Genomic DNA, 11,346 nt, shown 5'->3' with positions numbered 1-11,346 from the left:
TGGCGGGAAACACCATGAGAAATCACACACTTCACACTTGGAACTGCATAATGAAATCAACGCGGTTAGAAAAGAGAGGGAGAGAGATTTGTTGCACTCCCCTTCTTTCTCAACATAAACAGCTCCCAGCTTTCAAAGCACATCACATCTATATTTGTGTGCACACAAGGGCAGTAGCCAACAGCAGACCAGATCTCAGCAGGGACCTGCAGCCCGTGTTGGAATACAGACACATGCATAATAACACCAAAATAATAATCAATAAAACCACAATGGGCTGTGTGAAACGACCTGCTAATTGAAGTCACCTGCTTTCATTTCCCATCTCTCCACCAGCATTGAGTCAATCAGACTCAGGACTGGGTCAGGAGTTTGTTCATGGTTTTCCTCAGGGCGTCCTTCACCTCCCTGTTCCTCAAGCTGTAGATCAGGGGGTTCAACATGGGGATCACCAGTGAGTAAAACACTGAAGCTCTTTTGTCCGTGTCCATGGAATAGCTGGAGGTGGGTCGGAAATACATGAAAAGGAGGGCTCCATAAAATATGCCCACTGCAGTCAAGTGACAAGCGCAGGTGGAGAAGGCTTTGCGCCGGCCCTTGGCAGAGCGGATCCGCAGGATGGTGTAAATGATACAGACATAGGAGATGAGGATGGTCACAACGCTGATTCCTACAATGTAGAACATGGGAGCCAACTGCAGAATGTCATTAATGCGGGTGTCAGAGCAGGAGAGGACCAGCAGTGGGGGAATATCACAGAAGAAATGATTGATGACGTTGGAGTGGCAGAATGACAGCTGGAATGTATACCACGTGTGTATCACTGAATTCACCAACCCCACAACACACACCCCAGCCACCAGCAGGTTACAACGCTGCCTGGACATGATGACCGTATAGAGCAGCGGGTTACAGATGGCCACATAACGGTCGTACGCCATCACAGCCAGCAAGAGACACTCAAAATCAGCAAGAAAGATACAGAAAGTAATCTGCACAGCACAAGCAGTGTAGGAAATGCTTTTCTTCTCAGATAAGAAATTCTGCAGCATCTTAGGGGCAATGACTGAGGAATAGCAGAAATCACAGAAAGACAAATTCCAGAGGAAAAAGTACATTGGAGTGTGGAGTTGGGAGTCAATTGTGATTAACAAGATCATCCCCCCATTCCACACCACAGTGGTAACATAAATCAATAGGAACAACACAAACAGAGGGACCTGCAACTCCGGACGATCAGTCAGTCCTGTGAGAATGAACTCAGTCACCACGGAGTGATTTCCCTCTTGCATCTCCTCTGAGCAGAGATCAGGCAGCCGCAGGGTTGTGGGCAGTTGGATGTCTCAGGGAACCTGTCCCTTTGTTGTAAAGAAGTAAGTGAAGAAAAAGGGAAGTCAGTTTCTTAATAGGTAGCAATACTGGATCAGAGAAGGGGTCAGTCCACAGAGCCAGATGTTCATTGCTGCTCATTCCAATTGTATGATCAATTTCACACACTGCACCCATACAAGGACACAGTGGTGAATCGTCACAGAAACTCTCCTGTTCACTAATCCGGGGAGCAAACAGCAACTTGTGACTCTGCTGAGGGAAAATCGTGGTAAAAATCATCTCCATGTGATGGGATTATTCCTTATCTCAAGAAGGGGTGAGAGTAAGTGAGTGTCGGTCTTTCCACCCCCTGGACAAGGGGAGCTCTGCGGCTCTACATGTCAGTTTGTTGTGCTATGTTAATTAAGCTCTTTGGCATCTGATAATGGCATTTACTTTAGTCTGTATCAAACCCCCAAGACTTAGTGGAACACACCAGCTTCTGTGACTACATCATCACCTATTTTTTTCAATAAAAAATGTTCTTCCTTTAGCTCAGGTTGTAGGAGCTGGGGCTTTTAGCGCTGCAAAACTTCAACTTAGTACCAGACAATCACCATGGTGTTTGTAAAGTTTGTAAAGGTGACTCTGATGCAGGACAACAGTACGTACCTGCTGACAGCAGAGAGAAATGGGATGGCGCGTCTCCATCCACCAAAACTGACACTTTGGTGCAATAGGGATGTTTTATACTGAGATCTGTAAACTGTGGGACAAGCTTTTAGGAACCACTGGGAATTCCTGAGCTCAGAGGGACACAACAACAAATTAATGAGCTCAGGGAATGTCAGCCATAGAGCTGATACCTTGGGGAATAATTTGTCACGTTCTTTTCTCCTATGTTAGTTAGTGATGCAATTTCTATCACAGTTGGAGAGTCCAAGCCAGGGGGATATTTCATTCTGCTCTTGTCACTGCAAGTTGGGTCCTGTGTGGAGCTGACCCAGAAAGTGTGTGTTTGTGGAGATCAACATCTTCCAGCTGAACATTTACCATTTCAGGTCAGAAACAAAACACACACGGATGCTCCAGGTACCACATCCCACCTTCTCTACCATGGGCCAGGCTCCCAGGCTGGAATCCATCCCTCTCTGGTGCATGATGGTCTGTCCTCCTGCAGAACTGAGCTGGGACATTGCTAGAGTCCCACCATTGGCTGAGAAGAGAATTTGCTTTAGGAAGGAAAATGTTTCCATGATAAACCAGTTGGAATGAAAATCCAATTTCCCACCAAAAACACTTTTAAAGAAAGTTGTCCTGTCAGCCTTAGCCCCAGATTGGGAACCAAAGGAACAAAAAGCCCCATCTCCATTCATGATCACCTTGATATCCATCCTGGCAGGGGCATGGACTGGTGGAAGGAAAGACAGAAGGAAGACAAAACTCTGAGATAGGCATATTGCTGAATAGCTTTAATCAACAGGAGAATTTCCCAGAAAGCTCAGGACTCCCCCAATTTCCCCATTTTTAACTTAGGAGTGACCTGCTCTATGGAGCTGAGTGGGACCCAAACACAGGGAAGAGCTGCTATCAGCTCCTCGTACCTCAGGAGGCCAAGAGAGAAGTTCTACTTTGGGGACATTCAACACCATCAGCCGCGCGTCTTGTGCAGGAGTAAACAATTAGCCCATTTATTGGCTTGATTCTTCTGGCTAGGGATCCATAAGGAGGCTGCTAACTTTTGTGCATCCTTCATGGATGGCCAGCAAGTGGCACCAAAAGTTTCAGGGGAGGCTCTCCTGACCCCCTTGTGGCTACACCTTTGAAAGAACAGGGGGATGATATTGTGACTCCCTTGAGTAAAGGTGTCCATGCCCTGCAACACCTACGGGTCATTTTGTACCGTGCCATGTGTTATCCAGAAGCAGTTCCTTTGTGCTCAGTAACTTGTAGCCACCAAACTGACACAGCTATCCTCTTGGGTGGGCCTACCTGCAGAACTCCTGATGGACCATGGGACAAATTTCAGGTCATGATTGTTAAGAGGGATCTAGACACTTTGTAAGATAAAGCCCCTCCGAACCTTGGTGTACCATTCCCAAACTGGTGGTCTGGTGGAGTATTGCAATCGACCTCTAAAGAGTTCATTGAGGACATTTTTAAATCCTGAGCCTTGTAATTGGGACCAGCTACTTTCCTACTTGATGTTTGTGGTGCGGGAGCTACTCAAGGCCTGAACAGGGTTCTCTCCATGTGAGCTGTTATATGGCTGGCAGTTTGAGGGACACTGAATCTTCTCAAAGAAGCATTGGATGAGCGAGCCTGTTGAACCCACAGATGCGAGAATGATGCAGGAACAAGTGGGCCAGGCAGTCAGATTTGCCCAAGAAAATTTAGAAAAAGCTCAACAAACCCAGGCTCTCCATTACATTAAGGTTGCCCAGAAAAAGCTCAGTCAACCTGGGGACCATGTCTTCTTGCTGCTACCCAGCTCCAAAAGTAAATTTTTGGCCAAATGGCAAGGCCCCTCTGAGTGATATGATGAGTGGGTGAGGTGGAGATCCATTGTCCAGAGAAGAAAAAGGAAAAACAAATATGTCTTTTGAATTAACTAAAACTCTGGAGAGCACAGGAGTCCCTATTCATAGAGCCCCTTGGAAGTGCCAGATGATTTAGGTCCAGAAGTGAACGTCTCTCAGGCTATGCCAATGTGCCCACAACACACGGCCTCCTTCCGCATTTGCATTTCCTGGAACATTCCAATGTCCTTTTCCCCTCACGACCCAGTCAGATGCATTTGGTGGCAAATCACAACTGGGCAGCTCCAATGGCCAAACCCGAACTCAAAACCTACTGATTTCCTGAAAAGCTCCTAAAGCAGGAGGTTCAGGCAATCTCTAGAGTTTGGAGTTAATGATGAGCTCCAAAACCTTTGGTGTAGTCCAGTGTTCCCAACGATGTATGTATTTCATGGCCCAGAATCCAGCCTCACAGTTTGACACTTCTCCCATGCCCCACAGGGATGAACTCTTTGACTAGCTGGCAAAAGCACAGTAAGTAACCACTTTGGACTTAAATTAGGGCTATTGGCAAATACCACTGATGGAAGACTCCTGAAGAGGAAAAAAACACCCTTTGCCACCCCATTAGGGCTCGTCAACTTTACAACTCTGCTCTTCAGACTATATAGGGTGCCAGCCACCTTCCAGCACTAATACTTATTGGAATCCCCATTCCAGATTATCATGGATCCTGGACCTTTGAGATGGCAGCAAGTCATGAAAGACACAAATCCCCAGATTACACAATGGTATCTGGCATTGCAGCCTTATGCCTTCAATATTGGGCATTGCCTGGCATTCCAAAATGGGAACACTGATTTTTTTTCTCTCCTGCAGGTGAAATTACTAATTTCAGGGACACACCCCAGCCACACCTTTCTTTGAGGGGGAAGGTGTGTGATGGGGTGGATAGGCCTGAAGCCCCCTGCTGGAGGTTGGTGGAGCTGCCACACCCTGCCTCCGGGAAAAGAGTAGAGAACCAGTCCTCCAAGTAAGCTAAAGTGGCTTCTTCTGCTGCAGCCAATAAGGGCCCAACAAGCTGATATGGAGAAGCTGCTGGGATAAGGCCTGGCAGTTCCTCTCTGTAGCTCAAGCCAGGAAGACCCAAGGATTGAGTAGGAAGATAGTGATACTATGGACAGCTCTGTGTGCAGGCTGGTTTGCAAACTCATCTGAATCCCAGGTCTGGTGGTTGAAAACCAGCCATGATTGGCTGTGGCAAATTGCAGAACCTTGGACAGGATGCAGTGAAGACTTCATCTCAAAGTCCTGATAGGGCACGGCTACACAGCAGGACTAAACTCAAATTAAGCTACATAACTTGAGCTATGCTAATGGTGTAGGTAGCTTAAGTTGAAATATCTTAATTTGATTTTTCGTGCTGTCTGCACAGCAGCTATTTTGAGAGAGAGCACTGTTCCCTCAACTTCCCTTAGGCCTCGTACAATGAGGGTTATAGGAGTCTGGGTAAGCAGTCCTTCAGCTTGACAGTATTTTGACATTATGTCGACATAACTGTTGTGCAGACATAGCCAAAGAGGACAAGGACAATTCAGCTTCTTCCCAGGCAACTGAGAAGAAAGGGCATCTGGGATACGTCTACTTCCAGATCCAATCAGAGAGGAGCTTTTGGACACACATCCATGGCCACTAGGGGGAACTCGAGAGGCACCTTAGAGACTCACAGAAATACACAGTAACGTGGCCTTTCGTGAGCAAAACCCACTTCATCACATGATGAACTGGAGTTGAAATAACAGAACCCAAGTTCTTTACTTTAAAAGTTGCCATTCTTCTAAAATGGCATTTCAGCAGCCAATCACAGAGAGAGTGTGTGGAATTGGTATTCCTCTGCAGATGTGATACTGTTTCCCTGGGCTTGAACAAAGATATGAACGGAATGTCCCATTATAATGTCTGTGTCCGCTACCTTTAATACCTCATTGTTACATCAAAAGCTAACTATGGGACGCTTCCAGCCCACTTAATTATCCTCATTAGTAAGGACAAGTAATATTTTTCTGTTATAAATAACATGGTTTCCGATACCTTCACTCCAGCTCCTCATCTGAAGAAGTGAGTTTTGCCCACAAAAGCTCATGATACTATATTTGTGTATGTGTTAGTCTCTATGGGTGCATATTCAGAGCTTCCTTACCTCGAAATTTGCACTAGGCAAGTTGCGTAGCTTATTTTGAGATAATTTTGAAATAGTGCACTATTCCAAAATTTCCCTTACTCCTTGTAGAATGAGGTTTACAAGGATGTCAGAATAGCGAGCCCAAAATAATGGTCTTGCTGTGAAGACATGGGATAACTATTTTGGGATACTCTGATATCCCAAAATAGCATTGCAGTGTAGAAGTACCTAAGGTGGTACAGGACTACTACTTGGTTTTCAAGTTACAGACTACCAGGCTAGCCTTCTGAGACTTTTTTAGTGTATTTGTCCTCACAACATCCATGCTATGTAGCACAATTTCACAGAGCACGAGATGAGGCACAGAGAAAGGAAATGTCTTGCTTCAGTGTCAGAGAAGAATTCAGCTTTTGAGCTAGGGACTAAGCCCCAAAATACACAGTACTGGACTAACTACTAGGAGATCTTTCCTTGTCTTGTCACTAGAGGATCAGAGGAGTAAAACTGATGCGAAACAGAGCAGCGATCCAGCCCCTTGTTCTACACCATTGGTTTTCAAACAATGGGTCATGAGCCAGGACTGGGTGATGGAATGTCAGACACTCAGTCTAGTTGTGCAGGGGGATCAGGTGACCCGTGGGGATGCTAAGTCAGACCTGTACAATAACGTACTGTTCTTCAGATTAACCTCGTATAACTCACAAATTACCTGAGTGTACTACTAAGGGAACTGTGTTGATTCTCATGTTGAAGATAAACTGATAGCAGTGCATGTCATTTGTAGAGTATGACTCATTTGACTGGCACACAAAACCAGAGGCTTCTCTTCTTGGTACAGTCCCAGGTGTCTGGCTGTTGCCACAGACTCATTTAACTTTGCTCTAGTTGCTACTTCTTACATTGAAGACAGCAGTCCTGTGGCTGTGGGACTCTAGTGATGTCCCGGGGCAGTTCCACAGGAGGACAGACCATCATGCACCAGAGGAGATGGAATTCAGCCTAGGAGCCTGGCCCATGGCAAAGAAAGGTGGGATGTGGTAACTGGGGCATATCTGTGTGTTTTGTTTCTGAGATGAAATATGAAGTATTCAGCAAAAAGATGTTGGTCTCCACAAACACACACTTTCTGGGTCATCTCTACACAGGACCCAGCTTGCCATGACAACAGAACCATGAAATTTCCCACAGGCTTGGACTCTGCAACTCAGATAGAATTTACAGGAGGAAAGTGGGAGACAAATTAATCCCCAGGGTATCCATTGTATGGTTTAGATTCCCTGAGCTCATTAATTAGCTATTGTGTCTCTCTGGGCTCAGGTATTCCCAGTGGCTCCACGGATCCTGTCCCATAGATCACAGATCTCAGTATAAAACCTTCCAATTGCACAAAGTGTCAGCTTTGGTGGATGGAGAAACCCCGGCACGTCTCTCTCTGCTGTCAGCAGGTACGTGCTGTTGTCCTGTGTCTGAGTCATACAGCCACACAGATGCCATGGTGATTGGTAGACACTGAATTGAAATCCTGAAGCACTAAAAAGCTCAGTCCCAGCTCCTACCCAGAATAACATCTTTGGCTGGAAAAAATGGGGCAATTAGTTTGTCACAGAAACCGGTGCGCTCCATTAAGTCCGAGGAGTTTCTTAAGGAGTAATGTTAATCCCGTTATCATAAGCCAAATAACTGAATTAGCACAGTACACAAGACTTTCCCCAAACCGACATGCTGAGCCACAGAAATCCCCATGTCTAAACTGGATATAGAGATGGACAGTCATGTACTCTCTCCCCTTCTTGAGCAAAGCAATAATCTCATCACACTAAGATGGTTTCACCTTGACTCTCTCACAGCAGACTCACAAGTCACTGCTGTTCGGTTTAGTGAACAGGAGTGTTTCTGTGTGTCTTGCGTGATTTACCATCGTGTCCTTGTATGTGTACAATGCGTGAAATTGATCAAACGAATGGAATGACCAGCTGTGAAGATCTGGCTCTGTGGACCTGATATGGTAGAGGTGCCTGTTAAAAAACTGATCTCTATTTTTTTTTCACTTACATCGTTACAGAGAAGGGACAGGTTCCCTGAGCCATCCATCTGCCCACATCCCTATTGCTGCCTGATCTCTACTCAGAGAAGATGGAAGAAGGAAATCACTCAGAGGCGACTGAGTTCATTCTCTTAGGACTGACAGATCGTCCGGAGCTGCAGGTCCCCCTGTTTCTGTTGTTCCTTCTTATTTATGTCATCACCCAGGTGGGGAATGGGGGGATGATCTTGTTAATTATGATTGGCCCTCAGCTCCACACCCCCATGTACTTTTTCCTCAGGAATTTGTCTTTCTGTGATCTCTGCTATTCCTCTCTAGTTGGCCCTAAAATGATGCAAAATCTCTTAGCCGAGCAGAAAATCATTTCTCGTGCTGCCTGCGCTGTGCAAATGTTTGTCTCTGTCTTAATTTCAGATATTGAATTTCTCTTGCTGGCTGTGATGGCGTATGACCGTTATCTGGCCATTTGTAACCCGCTGCTCTATACGGTCACCATGTCCAGGCAGCGCTGTAACCGGCTGGTGGCTGGGGTGTGCGCTGTGGGGTTGGTGGATGCAATGATACTCACATGTTGTACATTCCGGCTGTCATTCTGCCGCTCCAACATCATCAGGCATTTTTACTGTGAAATCCCCCCGCTGCTGGTGCTCTCCTGTTCTGACACCCACACCATTGAGATGGCATTGTTTGCTTCTACATGTTACACTGTCATGATCAGCGTTGTGACCATCCTCCTCTCCTATGTCTGTGTCATCGTCACCATCCTGCAGATCCGCTCTGCTGAGGGCCGGTACAAAGCCTTCTCCACCTGCACTTCTCACTTGACTGTGGTGGGCATGTTTTATGGAACCGTCCTTTTCATGTATTTCCGACCCACCTCCAGCTCCTCCATGGATGTAGACAAAGTGGCCTCAGTATTTTACTCACTGGTGATCCCCATGTTGAACCCCCTCATCTACAGCCTGAGGAACAGGGAGGTGAAGGACGCCCTGAGGAAAGCCATGAACAAACTCCTCAGCAATTCTTGAATCTGTTCATCTCTGTATTGGCTGAATGATGGGGGTGTGGAAACAGGGCAATTCAATTCCCAGCCCATAGTGATGTCATTTCACACAGCCTGGGGTGGTATTCTTTGTTGTTATACTGCTCTTATTATACATGTGTTTCTATTCCAACACGGGTTGCAGGTTTCTGCTGGGATCATGGCTTCTTTGGGCTATTGCCCTTGTGTGTGCACAGGTATAGATGTGATGTGCTTTGAAAGCTGGGAGCTGATTGTATTGGGAAAGGAGGGGGCATCAAATCTCTCTCCCTCTTTTCTCTGCTCGTGTTGATTTCATGGTGCAGTTCCAAGGGTGATGTGTGCGATTTCTGTGGGTGAACCAAAGGCAGTTTGCCCACCGTCCTGCTACTCTGCTGCCCTTTCTGTGCTCTGTGGGGTTTGTGTCACCTGCTTTGTGTCCAGGCACGAGGAGGAGAAAGGGGATTTCCACCCCAATGGCCTGCATTTTAAGTGAAGTATCAAGAAAACAAGTAACAGCAAGTGTAGCATGTTCAAGAGAGAACATGGGGTGTGTGCCGCCTCTGTGACGGTCTGCACTGAACAGACTTCAAAATAGCATGAAGACTGTGAATTTTCCCTACCATGTGAATTAAATGAAAAGAAAAATTGTATCAGATGCTGGATATTTATAGCACTTCAGCAGGTTCGCTGTGGGTTCTTCCTCTTAGAGCTGTTGCCCTATATCATAGACTCTGAATAACAGGGATTGTGCGATTGATAGGGCTGGGGGACTGGGTGTGAGAAATGGGCAGAGAAGGGCCAGTAACTTATTTGTGAGTTCACAGTGGGTAAAAGAGTTGAAAAAATGATATTAGGGCAACCTGATCCAAATCTGAAACTTCCCTACAAGTGTGGCCAATGGAACCTCTACAAAACATTTACCAACGTGGTTTGGGTGGGAGAAGAGGCGACGGTGCTGCTTTCCATGTAGAGTTTCACAAAATGATTGGAGCAGTCATGTGAGATATGGGAGACATGGGTCAGTCCTCTCTTTGTCTGATGGGGAGAAGCAGTTGGACAGTGGGTCTTTCTCAGGGCTGGTCTACACTAATCCCACGCTACTTCAAGTCAACTTCACTTATCTCGAATGGAGCTGTGCACACCATGCTAGGGCAATCGGAGAGGTACGTCACTGATGTGCAGCACTTTTGAATTTCAAAGCTCTTTCTATAGCTCGTACCAATGGCTGAAGGAAGTGGAGAGTCTGGAGGGATCTTTGCATGTGTAGGAAACATTACAAACTGATAAGACGCTCCAGTGTTTGCTGATGCTCACAGGAAAGGGAAATAGATTCTGCACTCCTGAGCTCCCCGTCAATTTCTGCACCATCAATAGAAATTGTTTGAAAAATGACCATTTGTGTTTGCAGCTTTGTGTTTACGTTCCATGGTCAATGAGGATGTTCCCTGAAAAATGTAGATTTTTTTTTAAATAAGTAAATCTGACCGTCTGGACAGTATGTCGTTGCCTCTTCCCAGTCAAACTATCCAGAGGCAGCATTTTCAAAAGATTCACTAATTCACGGTGCCTCTGGACAGGTATGAAAATGTGGATCTTACATTTTTTTCTGCCTCCCTTTGCCCATCTGTAAATGGGGGTAGCCAGACGTGCTGCCTTATTACAAGGTTCATAATGGTGTCTACGTCATTCCTTGGCCCTCATCTCTGTAGCACTGCTGAGCACCTCGCAAACTTGATTTCTCATCACAATTTCCATCTTGGGGAGCGCTGTATTATCTGCTGTATTTTGAAGAACTACTGAAACCACCCTGCCCACATGGAACCATTGGAGTTACCATCTGCAAATAGACCTCTGAAAATTAACAGCAGCAGACCTACAAAGGAAGAAATCAGAAAAGTCATTGCCCATCTGAAAAGCAGGAAAACACACGGTCTAGTCAACATCCCCGCAGAAGCAATCAAGGCAGGAAGTGAGACAAATGTCAATATCATATATAATCTATTTGAGAAAATTTGGGACACGGAGGTGATCCCACAAGATTGGAAACAGGGCTACCTTATCAAGCTTCCAAAGAAAGGCAATCAGAAGGAACTGAAGAACTGGAGGGGCATCACATGACTGTCTATTCCTGGAAAAGTGTTCAATACAATTCTCTTGGAGAGAATAAAGAGAGAAACTGATAGACAGCTCAGGGAAGAACAGGCCGGCTTCTGAAGTGAGCGATCTGGTAGTGATCAAAGAGCAACTCTCAGAGTGATCAAAGGAC

The 11,346-nt window shown here is 45.9% G+C and overlaps 2 protein-coding genes across 2 annotated transcripts; one reads left to right on the top strand and one right to left on the bottom strand.

Moving 5' to 3' along the window:
• Window positions 1-353: 353 nt before the first annotated feature.
• On the bottom strand, window positions 354-1,292 carry LOC102450955 (olfactory receptor 5AR1-like). The gene has a single exon (XM_075926100.1). The coding sequence runs from the start codon at window positions 1,290-1,292 to the stop codon at window positions 354-356; it is 939 nt and encodes a 312-aa protein (XP_075782215.1).
• A 6,853-nt stretch (window positions 1,293-8,145) lies between these two features.
• LOC142829033 (olfactory receptor 5W2-like) lies at window positions 8,146-9,084 on the top strand. The gene has a single exon (XM_075926098.1). The coding sequence runs from the start codon at window positions 8,146-8,148 to the stop codon at window positions 9,082-9,084; it is 939 nt and encodes a 312-aa protein (XP_075782213.1).
• The last annotated feature ends 2,262 nt before the right edge of the window (window positions 9,085-11,346 follow it).

Source organism: Pelodiscus sinensis, chromosome 4 (assembly GCF_049634645.1).
Source record: "Pelodiscus sinensis isolate JC-2024 chromosome 4, ASM4963464v1, whole genome shotgun sequence".
Classification (NCBI taxonomy): Eukaryota; Metazoa; Chordata; order Testudines; family Trionychidae; genus Pelodiscus; species Pelodiscus sinensis.
Note: the sequence above shows the minus strand (reverse complement) of the source record. Positions and strands in the feature narration are given on the sequence as shown.

Coding starts and splice junctions, on each gene's coding strand:
- LOC102450955 (XM_075926100.1), bottom strand. CDS start 1,292: ATGCAAGAGGGAAATCACTCCGTGGTGACTGAGTTCATTCTCACAGGA.
- LOC142829033 (XM_075926098.1), top strand. CDS start 8,146: ATGGAAGAAGGAAATCACTCAGAGGCGACTGAGTTCATTCTCTTAGGA.